The 22,701-nt window shown below is 36.7% G+C and overlaps 1 protein-coding gene across 3 annotated transcripts in view; it reads left to right on the top strand.

The window, feature by feature from the left end:
• Window positions 1-10,039: 10,039 nt before the first annotated feature.
• LOC131073146 (GPI ethanolamine phosphate transferase 2) overlaps window positions 10,040-22,701 on the top strand; it is a 142,779-nt gene continuing 130,117 nt past the window's right edge. For 2 of the 3 annotated variants that reach the window (XM_058009627.2, XM_058009571.2), the window contains exons 1-2: window positions 10,040-10,473; window positions 10,577-10,667. In XM_058009627.2, the coding sequence (XP_057865610.2) occupies window positions 10,349-10,473; window positions 10,577-10,667 (216 nt within the window). In that variant the 5' untranslated portion in view covers window positions 10,040-10,348. Of the gene's footprint in view, window positions 10,474-10,576; window positions 10,668-22,701 lie in introns of those variants that run through there. The other variant, XM_058009697.2, reaches the window with a different exon arrangement.

The raw sequence follows: 22,701 nt of genomic DNA, 5'->3' as shown, positions 1-22,701 counted from the left end.
GTGACTTATTATGGATGTTAGACACTGTTAGACATATGCTATTTTGATTATCTATATGGATGTTGGTACTATCATGATTGATCATGTGATTTGATGATATATGTACTCGATGGATTATTGATAGATTAGATTTATCATGGTTTTGATGATGATTACGATTACGATAACCCTACTTCATGATTACATGTGATGAGATGTTTATGAGATGTGTTTGACTATTGTTTGAATGTTTTCGTGATAGAGACGATTCCACATCACTCATTGCGAGCAGGATGTGTCATCGCGATTCTTTATTGCTTGCTTGTTCTATATATGTATATGTATATGTATATGTATATGTATATGTATATGTGGTATTATTGTTTTATGGTTGTAGGTACCAGACATCAACTCCACATGGCTTCACAAGTTCGAGTGTGTCTTTAGTTCCAATGGCTTATGTGGTTCGGAGATGGCATGAGTTCCCCTCATAAACTCTAGGTCTAAGTTGTTCATCGTGAGTAGTCAACGTCTTGGCATAATTCGCCACGTCAATTAGTAAGCTTGGTCTTTTTGGTATTGTGAGTTCGGTTTATGTTCGTTGATTTACTTGATTATGTTACAGTAATTATGTGGCTCTTGATGCGTGGTTTTATATTTAGTAATGCTTATTTTAATGTATTTAATTTATTAGTTTTGAATATTTAATTAATTGGTATTTATATTTATTTGATAAGCTTTATTGTCGTTTAATATTTATTTTATATTTGTGATTTAATCTTTAATGGTATTTGATTATTTAATTATTTATTTGAATTTCTATGGTTTAATATTTATTTGATATTTTGGTTCTTTAAATTATTTTATTAGTTTTTGGTTTATTTGATTTTAATCCCATTTGGATTATTTATTTACAGCTTATGTTTATTTAATAGTTTGACTTTTATTCCTAAGTGGGGTGTATGAACACATTAAATTAAATAAAAATAAAACATTCCCACTTAGCTAGATAAGTATATTTTATATTTACTATACCTACCCTTTACTCTCATTGGTTAAATTCAAAATGGGAGAATAAATTATAATATATGGTGGGTTGGTAAAATATAATCCAAAATGGAATATTTTGATTGGCCGAGATTGAGGATAGGGTTTCTGGATTATTTTTGCTTTTTATTTTCATTCCCGGGAGGTTTTTTGGGTTGGTTGGCTCTTCTCTAGAAATTTATCTAGCAAGTTTTATTCCTTGGTTTTGGCTGGCCCTTGGTTGGATTTTGGTTTGGCTTTGTGGGAGCTCTTCTTCAGCTTCATTCCATTACTTCAGGTTGCAGGTTGGAGTTTTGTACCTTTGCATTTTGGTTTTAATGGTTTCTCTATGTATGCTTTGTGTCTGCAAGTATTTTGGGTTTGGGTTGAAGTATTATGTTATTCTATAGTTTTATTATTGTTGAAGATTAATATTTGGGGAGGAAACTTTATATTATTTGAGCTTTTATATAGTTGCTGGAATATATATATATATATATATATATATATGGTTTTTCTTGTGTATGTCGTTTCTCGGGTCTGTGAATCTATGAAATTCTTGTGAAAATCTCTGGTGATAAATCCTTGTTTTTATATGGGAGTTTGAATGAATGGTTTTCCCCTTTCAGTTTGTGAGTGTTTGGTTTTGGTTCCATTGGATTCTCTGGGAATTTTGCAGTGGTTCTGTATGTTTTATGTCATGAAGACATTTGATTGAATCTTGGCTTATAGTCTGAGTTGTTTTATTTTGTCTTCACTTAAGTATTCCTTGTTTCTGGGCGTCTCTTAACATATATTTTTCGAGCCCTTTGGTGAAGTCTGGATTTTATTATTTTACCCGAAATTTTTTTTGAGTTTTCTGTGAGATTTGTGTAAATGTGTTGTTTCTGTAAAAGCATTGTTTTAACACATAAAAGCGTTGTTCTGTTTTGTATTTGTGTTGCTTTGCACAACATAAGCGTTGATTCAGAAGGCATAAGCATGAATCTGGGTATAAATGCATTGTCTCAGGATATGTATGCGTGATTCTGGAAATGAAAGCACTATTCTATGGAATGAAAGCACTGTTCTTTTTTACATAAGAGTTGTTCTATGGGACAAAATCGCTAAACTGTCTGTGTTCTGTGTTTTCTCAGTTTTGGTCATTTTTGATGTATTTTTCCGAATTGATTATTGTACCAGAAGCTTTATTTGAGGTCTGTTAATATTTTCCAGTTTTGAGTTTTATCAGTTTTGATGTATTTTGATGGTTTAAGTATTTTTACTTCTTTATGCCATTGTGGATATTTTTAGACTCTCTTCCATGTGGATAGGCCATGGCTGTTTGAGATGATTATTATGTTGTTTTTGACCAGCAAGTGGGTAGGCCTTGTTGTGATGTTATCTTTTATTTGATGGCTTGATATGCCTTTGTTTATTGCTAGCCAAGAGGCTCATTTTGCTATATTGATGTTGTTGTAGCCTTGCATATGTTGTGAGAGTATGTGTGGAATTTTTTGGTTGCATTAAGTATTATTTTCATGTATTTATGTTGGTAGAGCCTCTTGTGATTTATTATTGGGCCATGTTAGGAGGATTGGGCTTCCTTGTGATGACCGGGGTCACGAGAAATAGGATTGCATGAGGTTCCTTGTAAGGATGCATGAAGTTTAGATCACCAGGGCACATTAGAGTTTTTCATGATTGTAAATAAGTGATAACCTAATAATTGATGGGTTGGGTAGTTAGATTAATTAATAAGATGATGAATTAATTTGTGCCTCGTGACTTAGTCCTAGAGAGGATGTTTTAGGATAAGCGTGAGATGGCTGTGAAGACGGTAAGCTAATCTTCCTTAGTCTCTCATAGGTTGAGATGGCTCCACATGTCCATCAGGCTAGTGCCTTGTGTTATTATGTTATTATGTTATTATGTTATGAGGATGGCATGTGATGACACTCCACTCCTACATGTGTTTCCCCTTTATGATTTATGATTATGCTTATTGGATGCATTTATGTCTTAATGAGTTTTATGCCTCTAGGAGTTCATTCTTGTTGTATTGTGTGAGTTCTTGCTTGAGAGTCCTTGTGTGGTTAGTCTCCTTAGTTATAGGTGTCAGCTTAGGTTTAGAGTATGTGTTGGGACCTTGTGTCATCTCCTAGCACAGGGGGTGGTTCCTTTGGTTCCACATGGTCGGGAGGTTGGTTCTTTTTAGCCATTGGGATGTTCTCTTGGATTCTTCTTGCGTGGATGTGGATTCTTCTTCATGATGTACTATGGATGTACCTTGTAGCAGGTTATGTCATTGATAAGATGAAATGTATGTAATGCAATATTTTTGTATATAGTAGATGGATCCTTGTAGTATAACGAGCTATTCTCATTATGTAATCAATGTACTTGAATTTGTAAAATGAATTGTAGTTGGAATTAGAATTAAGACATATTTATAATTATACTATTGTAGAGATGGGATCTTATGAATCATGGATATAAGTGGATTATAGTTGGAATAGAATGGATTTGCATTAGGATTCAGTTGTATTATTTCATGGAATGTCAGGAAGCAAGTTAGATTGTAAATTAATCTTGAAAGAGGAACGTTCATAGATTAATAAATGAATATGTTAGAAGGTGTTAATTGGATCTAGTAAAGATTAATGATTCATATATATGCATTGGTAGAAAGGAAATTATGCATATCATGAGGAATAAGTAATGTTGTGGGTTGCATATCTCATGGTTAGAGAATTAGAACATGATGCATTGAGTGAAGATGAAATATACATGTGTAGTATGTTATTATGGTGATAAATTAAGTAATGATGTTGAAGTACCTTAGGGAAAGGTTAACGATGTTGTGTTATTTCTGCTTGCGTTATTTGATGTATTGAGCAATGATGTATGTTCATATTGGTTAATTGGTTAATGAATGTAAATAGATGGAGATGTTATGTGTTGCCTTGGTTGTTATTAGATGTTAATTAATTTTTTTATTATCTCCATTTGAATATTATTGTTTAGTTTCTTTAGGGTATTTTGGCAGGCATTACAACTTGGTATCAAAGCCCATGTTCAACACTGGGTACTCTGGTTTTGATTGAGCCCATTGTGCATTTTAGCATTTGGCATGGGGTAGGTAGCCCAACGGTTTTATCCCTGCTATTTATTTTCTTGTTATAGTTCCTTTAGATGTCTAGCTTATAGTCTCCTTTGCGTTTTGCTTAGATAAGATGCCTGTTAGGGGTAGAGATCATCGTCATGTTGGTCGCATGGGTACTCATAGGAACCCTCGTCCCAAGGTTTTTGAAGAGTCACACCATGAGGAACAGGAGCGGGAGTTGCCTAGAGATGATCCGATTCCATAGTTGGTGAATGTGCTTCAGGAGCTTCTTGGTCGCCTAGGACTGAGACAAGAGGAGAACCAGCAGGGGGGATCTCGTCATTCAAAACATCGAGAGAGAGAGAGAGAGAGAGAGAGAGAGAGAGAGAGAGAGAGAGAGAGAGAATTCACGTTCTCCTAGGAGGAGAATTGAGGTGGATCAGGAGGCGCTTGCAGCTAGTCACATAAGAGATCTGAATAGGACTCATCCTCCTACTTTTGACGGCTTAGGCAGTGGCATGGAGGCAGAGACATGGTTATTGGACTTAGGTAGGTGTTTTGCTATGCATCGATGTAGTAGCAACACCAAGGCGAGATGTGCCATTTTCTATCTTCGCAATTTTACAACAACATGATGGCACATGGAGGAACATAAGTGGCATTTGGACATAGCGACGATATCTTGGGAGTTATTATTGGAGCAGTTTCATGCTAGATTTCTTTTAGATCATTGGAGGCTGAGGAAGGCCGACGAGTTCCATGATTTGAGACAACAGAGGATGACTATGGAGCAGTATGAGCGCAAATTCTTCAAGCTTGGGCAGTATGCTGAATATGTAGATGATGAGCCGATGCTAATTCAAAACTTTGTGAGAGGTCTCAGTGATCATAGTAGTGGAGAGGTTTAGATGCATGGACCTAAGACGTTGGAGGCAACTGTGGAGAAGGCAAGGCTAGCAGAGGAGAATGTTTCATTGGCATCGGGAGGAGCAACTAGAGGGCAGACAGTTAGTGCACCTGTGACAAGATCTACGGTGAGAGGACCACAACAACAGTCTTCAGGATCTGTTAGGAGCCATCCTTCTTCTTTTCGTAGTGGTCAACGGTTTAAGAAGAGGTTTTCTCAGGGGCAGAGCTTTGCACGAGGTGCCAGATTTCAGGTTGATAGGAGTCATAGTCGTCAGCGTGATAGGAGACCTACTCCTTCTTAGCCAGTGCAAAGTTCTCAGCCAACTTCTAGTAGAGGCAGTGTTCAGCAATCGAGTACAACACTAGGTAGCAGAGTGTTTATCAGGAGAGATTGCTTGCATGTGGACAATTAGGTCACATTGTCGTTCATTGTCCTCGGCGTACTTCTTAGATGTCAGGGTAGCAGAAGCCGACTACTTCTGAGCCTACAGTTGGAGATGCAGGCAGGTCTCATCGCGTTTTTGCGGTGGTTAATAACCGTTAGGTTGAGCATCAAGCCACTATTGTAGAGGCATCAAGTGTGATAGGTGGTATCTCTTGTTCAATGTTATTTGATTCTGGAGCATCAGACTCTTTTATTTCTCCTTTTCTAGTAGAGCGATGTGGGTTTGCTACGAAAAAGCAAGATGATAGGTGGTAGGTAGAGTTATCTCCGGGGTCCAAAGTGGTAGTGGATTCCCTTGTGCTCAGTTGCCCTTTAGTTTTAGGAGATTGTCATACTTTTGTGGATCTTCGTGTTATGTCTTTGGGATCTTATGATGTGGTTCTTGGTATGGATTGGCTTGGATATCACCAAATGTAGATAGATTGTAGAGGCAAGAGAGTGCAGTGGATGGATGATAGTGGGGAGAGTGTGGAGATTTTAGGTATTTAGAGACCTATCTCCCTTCGCAAGATTTCTACTATGCAGATGAAGAGGTGTGCGCATAAGGGTTGCCAGTTGTTTGTGGTTAGAGTGAAGGGTGTGGATGAGGGAGTTAGCTTGGAGAATTTATTGCAGCAACATCCCATTTTTCAGGAGTTTGCAGATGTTTTTCCTAGTGAGATTCTAGGTATGCCCCCTTGACGAGATATAGATTTCAGGATTGATTTGGTGCCAGGAGTTGAACCTATTTCTAATGATCCCTATCGAAAGACCACACAGGAGTTGAATGAGTTGAGGGTTTAGTTGGAGGAGTTGTTGGCAAAGGCATTTATTCATCCTAGTGTGTCCCCTTGGGGTGCACCTGTGTTATTTGTGAAGAAGAAGGATGGATCTCTTTGATTATGTATTGATTACAAGCAGCTTAATAAGGTGACCATGAAGAACCGATATCCCTTGCCTCAGATAGATGATTTGTTTGACCAGATTAAGGATGCTAAGGTCTTCTATAAGATTGATCGTAAGTCTGGGTATCACCAGTTGAGGATTCAGGAGGCGGACATTCATCACACAACGAATTATCTATCATCTATACAATATCTTTCCTATAGAAAGATGTTTATCAATATCCTTTCATTTTGTTTACTAAATGCTTATTTCCATCTCATGCATGTTAGTTATAGCATGAACATGATATTATTTAGATATTATTCAGATATTGAATAATATCTAGCTCATATTATATCCTTTTGATCCACCTTCGCTAAACTATATAACAATATGCGATTATAATATTGTATTGTGAAATATTTGATCCATGAAATAGAATTAGCTTGTTGGATGCCTTGATGGTGAAATGGTAGACACGCGACATTCAAAACGTCGTGCTAAACAACGTGGAGGTTCGAGTCCTCTTCAAGGCAGACATACTATAATGTCTATTGAATGAGCAATTCAATTGATATTATAATTATAATATCAACAAATCGTAATATCGACAAATCGAATTGAAATAATATCAATTTTATTTTCTTTTTTGATACGGGCTAAAATACTCAAAATTATTGTTTTCAAAGTCTTGCAAAATTGGGACCGATCGAATTTGAACAAATAATAGGAATCTATAGAATCAAATGAAAGATTATTTCTTCGGAATAAAAAAGAAAGAGTAAACATAGTAGAGAATATTTCATCAAGTTCAAGCGAACTGACTTGGTTCATATTTATTACTATGCTTACTCTTACATCATCGTAATATCAATTTATATTGAAATGAAAGATCTAGGCTTTTTTATTCTTATTCAATCCTTCCGCTAATAAGCAATCAATGGCATTCGGAGAAAGCCATTTTGTTATCCAAGAAAGTGTTGAAGGAGACATGATTTGTCATTAAAAGACCTTAAAATGAAGTGACTTCCAGTAAAAATTACCAATGATTTACAAGCATATATGAGTGATTTCCTTACCATTTTTGAGCATTTTATAGACTTGAAGCATTATTTCCAGAATTTCCAAAGCATTTCTAGATTGTTAAAGGAAAAATAAGAAGTCTTTAAGCTTCAATTTTCTAGAAATTTTGTGCAAAACTGAAGATCAAGGGCTTGGAAGGGTTTGTGAAACATCCTACGAAGCATTATGGATTAAGAATTTTTTATAACATTTTGAAAATCCAAATGAACTTGTTTCTTAATATACAAGTTGTTTCACAATTTCTCTTTGAACAACGATTATCGTGAAAATTATTTTGAGTTCTTCAAAATGATTAGGAATGCAAGTTTTGAACTTTCATTTTCCTATTATGATCTTCTTGCATTTTGTTCAAGGTTTTTTGGAATTGACTTAGAGATATATTTACAATTGTAATCTAAAAAAATTTCTCTCTTTTTTAGGGATAATTGCAAGGAAACTAATGATGGAGAAGGATAAAGAGATAAGAATGATGGAAGACAAGATCAACATGTTCAAGAGGAGGATGGCGAAATATGAAGAAGAACACTTCAAGAAGATGACAAAGAAGGACTCAACAACATGAAGGATATGAGTACGACAAGATGGCTTTTCATTTACTGTCATGAAGATGAAGACAAGGAGAGCATTTTGAAGTTTGAGAAGAGTTAATCAAAGTTAGAAACTGACATGGTGAAGATGTAGAGACTTCTTTATGATGATATAAAGGTGGAATGAAAACAAAGAGCTAGATGAAATGAAAGAAGAAAGCCTACAAGATGTGTAAGAGTTGAGGTGATGCCTACTCATCTCCATCAATCAAATAATCCAAGGTCAACATGTTCGAATTCATCAAATATGGCTCATCCCAAGAAAGAGATAATGGAAGCACAATACTAAAAGACATGGAAATTTCTTATTTGCTCCAGTTACTCGTAAATTGTGTCATTGAGGATATCTTTTTTCTCATTGGTCAAACGTTATAAGAACATGGTAGTTATGGTGTTAGTTATAAAGGTTATTAGAAGAATAGAGGTAGGAATAGAAGTAAGTAGTAGTAGTAGTAGGAGGAGGAGGAGGAGATTAGAAATTGTTGCTTAGACTATGCTCGAATAAATACATAATTTTCATTGAAGATGTGGTGGATCTTTGTATGAAGTTTCAACATTTTGCATGGTTTCCACTTCTCAAGTTTTGGTTGAAGTTCATTGATTTTAATGGAGATATGTGAAGATATTTGATGAATTCCTTGGTTCATACCAGTTGTAGTTTGTTGATTGCAAATTGCAGTGTATGGTTAGTCTAAACCTTATTTTGGCTAGAGTTTAATTGCGGATGGTCATTTGAATTGCACCAACATTTAGTATTTGAATGTATGTTTACAATATGAAAATCTTTCACTATCCTTAGAAGATTGCACTCTTTCTAAGGCATTGCGAGCTAGCTCTGGTTAAGTAGAAAGTAGCTCCATAAGGAATTTGTCTATCTAAAACACTGTCCATTATTGTCATTGTCCTTAGGTCTTAGATTATATTCTCTAACCCTTATCTTTTTGACCTTTGTTTGGTAGAAGTTTAGGTTAGAAAGCATCACCTAAATTGCTATATCGAATGTTCAAGTTCTAGTTGCTTTGCAGAAGTGAAAAGTGCAAGTCCCTTTGTGTAAACAACAAATCACATCATTTCATTGAGTAGATCCATTGCAACATCAAGACCTGACAATAGGAACCTTGGGGTTACCTTAATTGATCACATTGCTTAGCTTTTGACTTTTCCTTATTTAAGAGAGGACAAAATACTTAGTATTTTATTCTATGTTAGAGAGTGTCACAAAACACCTATCAACAGGTAGGTTAGCATAATGTAAGTTAAGACTTACAACTTTTCCACGAGTATTTACATGTTCACATATGAGAACTATTTGAGTGCATAAGAGAAAGTTGATTGATTACCTCATTTGATGTAGATTTAGTCACCATTTTATTGGATTATCTATCGGGCTATCTACTTCTAAGCCTCATCTTCCTATCCTTTTTCCTTTCCCACCATTAGAATAGGTTATATTAGTTTCCATTTTGCAAAATTTAGATTAGTTTTTGCTTCTTTGTAGTTTAGCAACATAGTAGAAAAAAGGAAGTCAAGCTCCATTAGAAGCTTCCAAGAAAATTTGTGAAATATTGTAGATGTGCATGTTCCTACCCTGTTGAAGCTCATTAGGTACTAATTGAAAATCCATAGTTGTAGACCTTTTTGTTGGATATGGTAAGTGGTAGTCATGGATTGCAAGGCTCACACTCTTAGGTAAATCAAGGACTCATGCTTGTCTCTGAATGGTGAGACCCCTTGTCTATCCGTTTTTTAGAGCTTTGCACTCCCCCACTTCCCTTCCAAGAAAACGTTTATAATAAATTCTACCACCAACATTATAATTAATTGAATTAAATACAAAACATACATTCCAACTAAACTTTAACCTCCTCAAACGAATTTAAATGAAAAAGATTAACCCCTCACAACAATTACACTCTATTTAATCCATTTTAAAAGTATACTTAATTATCAAACTTACATATTATTGAAAATATTTAACCTTGGTAGGAGATGCAAGAGTAAAACTAATGTTGTATTGTGTATGTATATACAATATAACGGCAAGTTACTGTAATTTAGACACCTAAAATGCCATGTTCAAATCCGTTTGAGACGTCCGATTTAAAAAAAAAGCAACGTTATGTTTATCCGAACCAGCAATACGAAGGTCAAACTATCCATAGTTTAAATGCAATTCTGTGTTTGCAGGTTTCAGTAGAAAAAGAGATTGATCACAATGTTTTAACAATTTAAAAGTCGCTTGGAGACTCTGAAATTTGAAGCGGGAAAGGCTTCCCCTCGGGAGATTTGAGTGGAATCCTTTGTAAGGAACTGCTTCAATGCTTACAGAGTTTGAAATATTCAGATCAGGGTCAATAAAAACGATTGGAAATGAGCAGCGTAACATGTTGGAGGGTTGGAACATTTACGGTCATGGCACTTGTGATGCAAGCTCTTGGACTTTTTCTATTCATCATTGGATTTTTTCCTGTAAAGCCTGCTCTTAGCGGGGTCAGGTACATACATTGGAGCCAGATTCTTGATTTCATTTTATTGTCTGCTTTAAATTTTCAGCCATTCTTTTCTTTTATTCAGTTCACAATTTTGTGGCTACTGCAGTGGACTGGGGAGCTACGTGCCTGGCTGTTATTCAGATCAAAAGGAAATTGAGAAAAACATACCCACGGATGATCTGCGTTCTTTGTATGCGGTATGCAAATTAAATGGAGAAAAACATAATTTGTCGGAATTTGAACTTGAGACGATTCTTTGATAATTGCATGCCGTCTTTTCTTTCGTTAGCTTTTTCCTTTGCTTTCCCATCTACCTTGTTAAGGTAACCTCAATTTAAAGGGTGGCGGCATTGGCGCCAGATGAAATCGGTTTTTTCTTTCATCAACTGAGAAGCATCTAATCCTTCTTTTTGTTTTCTCTTCTTGAGCCTAAATTTAAGAAACCTTTGGAAACCCATTGTTTCTTTTCTTAAGCTGAGATAAAAAAAGGTAAGGTTCTTAAGGTCCAGGAGCATGGCATGTATGAGACTACCCTTTACAATGGATAGGAAGGAAATCACCTTGCTGTGCTATTATCATATGAGATGTACTTCCCCGTCTTCCCCAGATTTGAATCTATGACCTTTCTTCCTAGAGGACAAGTTCATCACTATCAGGTCCAATCAGACTGTAGCTATTCTGTCAACACTCCCCAAGGTTTGCATCCGATCAATTCCATTTTTTATTTTGCAATCGGTTGAAAATCAAACCTTGACGGGCTCTCTATAAGGTGGCAATCTCGTCTATAGGACTTGTCAGGAAAATACTCTTGCAAAGAGAAGGGGCTCACAAAAGTTTCTGTGCCCTAATTAAATAAGATAATGTACATTTAGAGGGTATTTAACACTTAAAGAAGTTTGAATATACACAGTTGTTGAGAGATTATTTAACATTCAGAGAGTTTGAAATTGAATATTGTTGTTCTTTTAATCAACGAGAGGCTTGGAAGTGGCAATGGGACGCTTTCCCCTTATACTATGCCGTGGTAGAAATTGGCCGCGGTAGACTATATCAATCATACCTATAAGGTTCCAGATGTTTGCGGAAGTTCTCGCCAAAGTTCAGAATGGCAAAATTGTATAGAAAGTTTAGAAACACCAAAATAAGTATGGAGATAAGACTTGAAAAATGTCATAAAAGAGATATTTGAACGTCTAATATTTTTCTATAGTTCAAAACTTTTGACCCACCGTACAATATTTAGAGAGTGGCATTAGTTACAAAGGAGCCTCCATAGTCCAGGTCTTAAGATCTATTGGCTCTAATATGACATTTGAACATCTTCAAAATCAAAATCAACTATTTAATCTAGTTCATCATGATTAATACAAGCAGTGCAAACATCTTGAACCAAAGCATCTTGATCATAACCAATCAATTTAATTCACAACGTTTAATACAAGGAGTGAAAACATCTTGAATCAATGCATCTTGATCACTTTATGTTTATCGTGAGTTTTACAGCATGTGGGTTGGTCAATGTGTTGACAGAATGGTGGCAGGTCTAGTCCACTAGATTTGACTCTCCTCATTCACCTGTTCTGCCCTACCACTCCGTGACCGGTCTGGTGCTCCTGATGCTGATTGTATCTTCAAAAAGACATAGTTGTAGGTTCAAAGAATACTTGTAGGGGGAATGGTTGGAAGTTGGTCAATTGTTTGTTCTCATTTTTATTTTGATCCAACAAAAGTATTCTTTGTTTCTCCCAAACCCTCAAAAACCTCTAATTACGCACCAAGTGATTGGTAAACCTTAGATTAACAATCCAAATATGTTCAACTTAATCTTGTTTTTTAAGGTTAGCTGAGCGTGCTTATTGAAGGATAAAATATGAAAGTGAGGAAGGAATCTAGAAAATTTGATTTTACTGGTTGTTGGCAAAATTTAACCAGGTAGAATTATATTGTTTGGGTGAAGATTTGACTTCTTTTTGGTTTTTAAAAGGCTACATGGCCGGGCCAACAACAACTAAAATTACTTGCAAAATTGCTTATTTTATCGCTAATTCTGTTCAAATTGTTCGAAATGCTAGTTAGAGATGCTTGACAATTTAAATGGTTATAAATAGAAGAGCTTGACTAGTTGGCAAAATGGCAGTTTAAGTTGGGAGAGGGCCCCACTTAAACTTTCAGCCATTTTAAATACCGCACAAATAAAAACGTAACACCTAGGCAATGCTATTTCCTTTGCAATTAAGGTAGAATCCATAAGACAACCTGTATACTCAACAGTACTGAACATAAGATGCTCTTCCCTTAGAATACATAAATCCAAAGAATAACAATATTAGGAGCGATAACAACAACTCTATGTTGCTGGTTTAGTTTGCAGCTTGGTTACACTTTATATATAGCAATAAAAAGCAGACTTCAGAACATAAATGAAAGTGATAAATGGTAATTCAACGTCAAATGTCAAGTTAATAATCATCATATTGCACTTCATCCAAAGCATAAATGTATATAGCAAAAAAGAGCCGAAATGAGAACATAACTGAAAGTGATCATTGATAATTCAATGTCAAATGTCAAATCAATAATCACCATGTCGCTTTTCATTGAGAACATCAATGCCTTCAATTGGTTTGTTAGAATCACAGGCAGCCCCAAGCCATTCCCACTAAATCTACTATGCAATCCCTTTGTAGCAGCCTTGTGCCCCTCATCCTTGATTCAGACTGTGGAAAGTTGTGCAATAGAAGCATCCATGAAGACATTCTCAGGGCTGTGTACCAATTCCTCATGGCTCCCTCCTTGTACTTGACTTGCTTATGTGAGAAGAGGTGCAAGTTGGAATATACATACACCAACTCCTCTACCTTTTTGGCAGCCAAACCGTTTTGCTTAATTGAGTGAACAAATGAGTACACATTCCCCAATCCAGCTTTGCTTAAGAGGAATTCGTAACTTGTTAAGATTTGAGACAAATTTTTAATAACATTTACAATTATAATTTATACCTGCCAAATACAAGTAATAAAGTTAAAAACTTAAAAAATCATACCTTTGATTGAACTTTGATGACAAGAGGCTGTAGGTAAACAAAGCCTTGGTCATGGTGGTACCACCCTATAGGAGCCCTTCTAGGACTTGTCTCAAGAGCGCCAAGGGTGTGACTTGTTGAAGCTATAAAATTTCCAAACTCACCCATGACTATATTCTCTACAATGTAGATCAAAGTGGAGTCTAGTGAATGCTGCCTTGCACTTTTTGCTAACATGAACACTTCTATATGATGGCACCCTCCTCAACAAAGAAAGTATCCTTGTGCTATAATACTTGGGGGTCAAGGCAAATGCTAGGGGATGCAAGGGCAGGGTCGTCTTGTTCCACCGGTCAACTATGATTATATGCACTTGTTTGGAAAATGTTTTTGAAGGTTTTTTCTCTTCAACTATTAATATGCCCCTTATTTTTCTAGTATAGAGTCAATGTTATCATATATCTCACCCAAGCATGGCTAATTTGTATCAGCAAATTTGATCATGTTCATGATGGGCTAATTGATACTCAATAGATGTTTCGCACAAGCCTACTAATCACCACCAAGGGCAAATGCTTTGGCATTTTGGGCCTTCTCTATATTAGCCCACCTTCATACATTGCAAGAGTTGTTGATCACCATGGTGCTTGATGTCTATCACATCTTCACAAGTTCATCTTGAGCTGATTGTGTGAGGCAAATTGAGTGACGACAACCTAATATGGTATTCAAAAAATTAGAACAAATTTCAAAAATATGATGCAAGTGCACAGATGTAAAGTAAAATAATATATATTAAAAAATATAGATTAAAATATTAATAGCAAGCTTAAAATACTTTGTTACAACTCCATCTTGGAGAAGGATTTGAAGATGGTTTGTTACATATGATGATTAGTTGCATACATTTGAAAAAAAGCATACTATATTAAAGAATTTAATCCCACGTGGGACCATGAGGAAAAAGCCTACTTTGGAGCGAATATTAAATGGAAAGCAAAAATGTTGATAGTCCCCAACTAGGGACTAGCTCACATCATCTTAGATGTGAAACTAGCAAATAGATGATACTTTAAAAGGAGTGGAAAAGAGAGTTTGAGACAAAATAACACTTCATCATGGAGTGCTCAGCCTACAATGACATCTGTACCAGCTATAAAGACACCTTGAAAATTGACAATTTAAGCACCTTTTTTGAGGAGACAAGGCTGGACAAAACTGCTGTAATGTCTCCTTTCTGAAATGAGATATAATAATAAATAATAATAAATTAAGATATAAAAAAATATAATGAAATTAAGTGTAATGAATGGTCAAAAGGCATGAAGTGAAGAGTTGTGACTCCCTCAAACATGAGATATAAAAGGGAGATCAATTGAGAAGGTTATCCACAAATCATCAATGGGTAATGATGGTAATCAATTTGTAAACGAATTATTGTTCTCAAAGGCAGCAATGAAGGGTGGTGACTCAATTATTGTGAAGGGTGCTGACTCATTCCTTGTGAAGGGTGGTGACTACTTCAAGAAATGATTATCAAGGGCAAATCAATCCTCCAAGCAAAGAAGTAAGGACAAATGAAGGGAGAATCATCAAATATCAATTCTTTCAGCTATATACAAAATCAGAAATCCATTCAAGAATCAATTTGTAAGATCATCTCATCAATCATCAAATCAATCAATCGATTAATCATATTAACATCAATCATTCAAATATCAATCATTCAACAACAACAATCAATCAATCAATCAAACAATTATGCAAACCTCAATCATTCAACAATAATCAAACAATTATGAAAACCTCAATTATTCAAATATCAACCATTCAAACATCAAACATTCATGCATCAATTCACTCAAGCTACATTTAAGCATGCACTCATCCTTCAAGAAATGTCAATAAAGAGAGATCAATCAATCAACAGTAATCTAGGAAATACATCAAGATCAATTTTGAATTTTAGTTAGTACTTGTGAACCGGACGGGGTCCGGGCCCATAGGGTGGGCTAAGGTTTGGAAGGATAGTGTCTTTTCCTACTCTTTGTCAAGCTATGGATGGGGTCTGAGCTCACAGGGTGAGCTAGGGTTTGGAGGGGTCTTTTCCTACCTTTGACAAGCTAGGGACGGGGTCCTTGGTTTCATCACTATTGAGTTAGGGATGGGGTCTTTTAACTCAGCTGATTTGCAAGGTATTTACGGAGAATTCACGATTTGATCAATTGAGTATTGTGCTATGATTTATTGATCCGAGTATTGTTGATCTTTGGCAAGAGAGTTTGAAGGAGAATTTTTGCACTAAAATTTCATCATTTTTGATAAAGTTATATTTATAAATATAATGCGATTCTCATCTTGAGTTGGAATTATTGTTTATGGCAAAACTCAGAAATATCCCCAAAAGGGGCATTACAACTGCAAACTTTTTGATCAAAATTCACTGTAGAAAGTTTGATCTCGAGAATAGATTACAAACTTGATAAGGCTTTGGCGTTGCGAGGTTGTATGCTGTCCCTAGGTCCCATAGGCTGCTTTGGCTTTGTGGACACTATTAAAAATCTTTCATTTATTCATTCAATCATTTCAATGTTGATGCAGATATCCTTTATCCACTTGATTTGTTTGTAAATCTTTTGCATCATCAAGTTGAGTGAGTGGACAAACCATGGTGTCCAAATATTTGCTAGTATCTTGTCTCAATTAATAACCTTGATGTTTTGCAATTTACAGTGTTTTCAGTCACAACTTGGACAATGTTTTGAGGCTTCACCATCTCAATTGAATCTATCAAGATTTTGGCAATAAGGTTTGCATCTTTTATTTGCTCTTCACAATCAGTTGGCTCCATAGACATTGCCTATAAGAACCTATAGGGTTGCTGGTTCCTGTGTTTCAGTGATGCTCCATTGCAATTAGGGGTCTATAATTTGTTTTTCAATCTTTCCATCCATGACAGATGCTCCAATTTTGGTCCACGAATCCTTGATTGATTGCAATAGCGTGTCTACAATTTTTTTCCTTGGCTAATAAGGTTGTACAACTTTTCATAACCAGGACCTATATATTCTATGGGTGCTTGTAGTGTTCCTTTTCTGGTCCATTCCAACATCCTTGGAAACTGTCAACTATCTTGGAGGCCAGCTTTCTTGGAAAGGTATTTTGATGGTGGTAGAGAGTTCTCGGAGCCAAGATGAGTACATTGGTACTTTTTGTGTACATATATGGCATTTTGGGAGCACACATTTCTTGGACAAGTCTGTTATCTTAAGAGAGTGCCAATTTTCATGTGGATGGATATCTTATGCTCTTAAGGTATTTGTTGTGAGGTATTCACACATCGTTCCATTGCAAATGGGGACCCCCACTTTTTTCTGCTTTCCTGGGTAGTGTTAGAATCCTTAGCTATTAGCCTTTGCATTGAAGGGGTATAGATGGTCAAGAAGCTAGGAGTCAGGTGGATAGCCTTGTGTGAGGTGTGAAATGAAGAGTTATGAGATGAGTAAGTGGTTGTCAGCTCGATTGGTCAAGGTCTATAGTAGAAAAATGCTAGAAAGGAGAGGTCAAGTGATGTCAATTTGAGCATAGCAGGTAAGGAAAGTCAGTTGCAGGTTGAAAGGGCAAAATTTGACTAAGTACATGAAGATTTCCTTTGCTCCCTCTTAGGAGTGAATACGTCTTCCTGTGCTCATTCATACGTCTTCCTTTGCTCTCTCGTAAGAGCAAATTTGCTTCCAAAGCCTCCTTTAATGATAATTGACACATCTATACGCTAGGGGAGCAAAACTACAAGATTTAAGTTGATGAAACCAAGCTAGAGGGCGAATTTGAGGTCACTTCCATTGCCTTAGTCTCGGAGCGAATACGTCTTCTTTTGCTCCCTCCTAGGAGAGAAATACGTCTTCCTGTGCTCTTCCCTTGGAGCGAATTTACCTCAAGACCTTTGAATGAGCATGATTCAATGTATTTGAATTGTCAAAATGGATAAAAGATGAGCAAGACTTAAATTGAAGGCTACTTCAAGTGCTCTTTGATAGGAGTGAAATTCCTTTTTAGGCCTTCCATGAGGTGAGTTTTACAGGTTTTCATGAATGAATGTTTGAAAGACCTAAGGTTTGAGTCGATGGAGCAAAGTAAAGTGATTGAGAGCGAGTTTAGTTTTGATTTGTAATTCCCTTCAAGTGCATGGGCTTAGAAGCGAACTTCAAGTGCATGGTTTTTGGAGCGAACTTCAAGTGCATGAGCTTTGGAGCAAACTTCAAGTGCATGGGTTTTGGAGCGAATTTCAAGCGCATGAATCATGGAGCGAACTTCACTTCGGGTGCTCCTAATTGAGAGCGAATTTGCCTCATTTGCCCAAGATAAGATGCAAAATTGCTTACAGATCATTGCCTTGAGCCGATTTGATGTCTTCATATGCTTAGAAAAGAACACTTTTGAGTTTAAGATGATGAAAGGCAAATTTGAGGGTCACTTCAAGTGCATGAACTTTGGAGCAAACTTCATGTGCATCCACTTTGGAGCGAACTTCATGTGCATCCCAGTTGAAGCAAATTTTACTTCACGTGCTCCACTCTCAGAGCGAAATTCCTCTAGAGGCCTTCCTAAAGTTAGTTTGTCATGTTTTCATCAATAAATGGTTGAAAGACTCGATGTTTGAACCCATAGAATGAAGGGAAATGAGTGAAAGCAAGTTCTATGACAAGATTGAAGATCATTTCAAGTGCTCCTTCTTTGGAGCGAATTTACCCCTAAAGCCTTGAATGAGTGTGATTTGGTGCATCTGAATTGTCATTAGTGAGCGAGACTTCGTTTTGGAAAACAACTTCAAGTGCTCCCTAGTTGGAGTGAAATCTACTTCATATGCCCAAGCTTAGGAGCGAAATCCTCTTATTAAACCTGCAAATCATATAAAATCAGAAATCATATCAAATTAAGAGATTATAGAGGCTATATGTCATGTGTGTTTGATGCTCATTTGTTTGTTTTGCAGGAGATGAAGAAAGAAATCAAGGGTATCACGTTGGAGGAGGATCAAAACAAGTGTCCTAAGGAGGAAATTTCAAGGTCAAGAAGATGTCCTAAAGAGGAAAACTTCATCAACAAATACAAAAACATCAATGATGGTGATCGCAAAGCAAAAAGAGGAAGATTGTAAGATCTACACCACCATGCAAAAGGGAAGACTTCATTTACAAGCACGAGAATGCCCAAGAGGATTCTTAACTCTCACCGCACCATGGAGACATGAAGAGATCAAGGGAGTACAAAGGAGAAGTCATACAATCACCTCAAGGCGAGGATGGATGAATGACTTAGCTACATCAATGCTTCCCATCACCACTACTTTGAGCGAACTTGAAATGTTGAGTATCAAGAGATATCTCTCAACATCCCTTCATGACGACGAATCAAGTCCACAAGTGCCAAGTCGAGGTGTCATCCCAGTCACCACTCACCAAATCAAGGAGTTCCACTTCAGCACATCCAGATTCAATGAACCAGGGTCATCATATAAAGGCACAAACTTCGAGGCACCTACCCTGTTATCCATTGGTCGAATATTCCAAAGAGGACATGTGTCCAAATATTGCAATTATTTCATTGGCTGGAATAGAGTTTGTTGTAACAAACCCTAATTAGGGTTTATATTGTGAAACCTTGGCCATTGATTGGGTTTGATCCTGGCCATTGATTGTAAAGAGCTCTCGATATAAAGCTCAAGCTCCTCATTTGTAGAGGTTAATAGAGGGATAGCAAATAGATAGTTTTAGAAGAATAGAATAGAGAATAGTTCAATAGTAGATAGCAATTAGAATAGAAGTTAGATTAGGAAGAGGCAAAGATTGTTGTCAAAACTTTGTTGTAGAGAACAATTGATTTCATTGAAGCTATGGTGAATTTGATTTGTTACTTCAACAATTTGCATGGTCTTTACTTCTCAATTCATTTTCATGTTGATTAGATTGGATGGAGGAAATTGTTGAATGCATTTGCGTGGAATCCGTTTAGTCCATACCACTAGCCTCTTGCTGATTGTAAGTGTGCCTTGTGTGGTCAAGTGGAATGATATGAGCTTAACTTCGAATTGTTATACATCCATTGTCTATGCATTAACTTGAATGGTAATCAATGTTTGATGGTAATGATTTGAACATCTCTGAATTATCCCTTAGAAGATTGCACAGAGCTTGTGCCAAATTGTTCAGTTTGATGGTGAGACTTTGCCCAGTAGGATTCCATTGAATCATTCACCCATTCTCTTGCATTCTTATGATTAAAATAGTCTCCCTAAACCCTTCCCTTTTGCCCTTTTTTCAATTCAAGCTAGTTTAGGACAAAAAGCATCAGAAGATTGCAACATCAGATGATCGAATTACAGCAATTCAAACATTCAACAATTCAACGTAAGTCCCTTTGTGATTCCAGCATAATCACATCAAACCAATGAGCTTATCCCCACATTGTGACCTGACATTTATAAACCTTGTAGTTGTCTCAAGTCATCCTTATGTGAATCTTCAGCATTTGAGAAACTTTGTTCAAGAGAGGATAAGATACTTTTGGGTATTTTATTCTATGTTTGCATGTGCATGAAAAACACATCAACAGTATTGATGGTGTGGTTAGGATTCATATTTTGGACTATTTTAATAGTTGCCATAATATATTTAAGTTGTCTTAATGTGAAAAATTAGAAGATAACTTATATTTAATTATTTAAAAATGGGTTGTTATATGGAGACATAAAAGTTACTTATTTTTGGTCTCAAAAGTAAAGTTGAATTAAAAAAGAAATTTCAAAAGTCACTTGGAGGAAATAGAAAAATGCTTGCAAAAAAATTGCTTTTTGAAAATACAAAAAGTAAAAAGTACTTTTGCAAAAAAGCAATGAAAAAGCTATTTAAAAAGGGCTTAGAGACAAAAACCCTCCTAGCTATTTGAGAGTGATTTCATAAATAAGTCACCTTCATGTTGAAGATATTGGGTTGGGGACAAAAACTCTCAACATCCATTGGAGCAATTTCATACAGCGTTTGCTAGTGTGCTGAATGTTATGAGATTTGTGGAGATTTGCATTAAAGAATTGAAATATCATTTTTTAGGTTTTCGAGTATTGCTAGTATTATTTGGGATCATATGGTGTATCATAAATATGACTTTTTTCAGTTACAGTACTCAGTATTAGTTGCTGATAATTGTATTCAACAGTCCATATACAGATGTCATGATACTATTGTGTCATTTGGTGGAATTGGAGGGTCTAATTTTCTGTTACAACAGTGCATAATCAGTTTTCGAACAACATACAGTCAGCAAGAAGCTAGTTTTCAGAGAAAAAAGCTAGCTTTTAGAGCAAGACAACCAGCAGTAATCAGATTTATACTTATATCAGAAGCAGATTTGTGTGAACAGCATATTATTCCAATTATATCAAACAATCGTGGACAATAAACAAATTGGTTAGTATATTGAGTGTATTTTCTCAAACATCAGCTGATTAAATTTGTATTCAATTGTATGATTGATTTGGTCTCATTATCAAAAATAAGAGAAATCAGTTCATTCATTTAAATGTTTATTTGTATGCAATTTTCTTCCATGTGTCAAGGAGTTACCAAATATGGGATGTATGACAACTATTTATTCAATGCATGACGACTGTTTGTGAATACACCTATGGTATAAAGGATAGTTGCAACTATTCCTTATCATTAAATTCAGAAATAGCGATTGGTTCGATGTTCCACCAATTGTTTGACAAAATGTCTGTGAGCTAGAGGCTGAAAAATCTGCAAGTTTTTAAAATTTTTTTTGGTAGGGACACTAATGCTTGATTAATTGCCCCCACCATTTACTGCCAATATGGTGATCTAACGAGGTTGAAAGAACGCCCATCATCATAAATGCAACATGCGTTGTGCTCATTAGCAATACCCTTTCTAATAGAGCTTTTATCCCTAGTTCTTTTGTAGAAAAGATGGAGGCTATCACCTTCTTGGGGAAATGGTATCACAATGAATAAATGTGTGGCAACCACTATTGAAGTAGTGTAAGATGGCCTTATAGGTGGCTTGTGGGATCTATTCTTGGCCTGAGGGATGAAATTTTGATCTAGCTCTCTTGGCTGGACTATTTGCTTCCTCTTTCTCTTTAATGCAAGTAAGAATTTGCCCCTTCAACAACCCATTTTTGTTTGGTCTACCACAAGCTATGATATCTTGGCCAACAATTGCACATGAGTAGGCTTTCACTTGACTATACGAGCTCTTATACTTACTCTAGTGCCAAAGATAACCCTCGTCTACACTAAGTCAATCATTTTGACATGTTGTTCAAGATGTGATGACAGGTTAAAGTTGAAAGCTCTAATTGACCTTTGGCTCATTGGTGCAGGAGCACCTAAGGGTTGAAATGCCCTTAACCAATTTTGGCATGTACATACTATGGACTGGCTCTAAGTCCTTTTTGATTGCAGTTTTTGAAATTTTGCCTTATCGGCAAGATCTACCCCGATCGACAGGACTTCTCCCGATGCGGTCGCCAGAGTTTGGAGTGGAGTTATCGGGTATCGGAAGGAGCGGGTTTATGCTACCCCGATAACCCGATGAGTTAGCATTCGGAGCGGAGTACCTTGGAGTATAGGCATCGGGTATTGGAAGGAGTAGTTTTCCGCTACCCCGATGGGAAAGCATAGGCGCAGACCGGGTTGTATCGGGTATCGGTAGGCAAGTTTCTCACCTACGCCGACACCCGATAGGAAGGTGGACGAACCAAAGGAGGTTCATTGACCATCGGGAGGAATGCTTCCGTGTTACACTGACGGCCCAAAGACAAAGCACAAACGGAGGAGCATCGGACGAAGGGAATTCTTGTTATCCCGACGCCTAATGGAACATCACAAAGTGGAGCATTGGCCATCGGGTTAACCTGTTTGGCTGGTCCCGATGACCCGATGGAAACGTCCAGGGAGCGGACGAAGAGCATCGGCCATCGGACGAAGGGGTTTCTTGTTATCTCGACGCCTGATAGGAAAGTGCGAGCGGAGGAAGAGCATCGGCCATCAGACGAAGGGATTTCTTGTTATCCCGACGCCCGATAGAAAAGTGCAAAGTGGAGGACGTAGTCATCGAACATCGGCAAATAAGAATTGATGTTACGTTGAAGCTTGATAGGAAATGCGGAGCGCAGAAAGTCGACATTGGCAG

This window comes from Cryptomeria japonica, chromosome 3 (assembly GCF_030272615.1).
Source record: "Cryptomeria japonica chromosome 3, Sugi_1.0, whole genome shotgun sequence".
NCBI lineage: Eukaryota > Viridiplantae > Streptophyta > Pinopsida > Cupressales > Cupressaceae > Cryptomeria > Cryptomeria japonica.
Note: the sequence above shows the minus strand (reverse complement) of the source record. Positions and strands in the feature narration are given on the sequence as shown.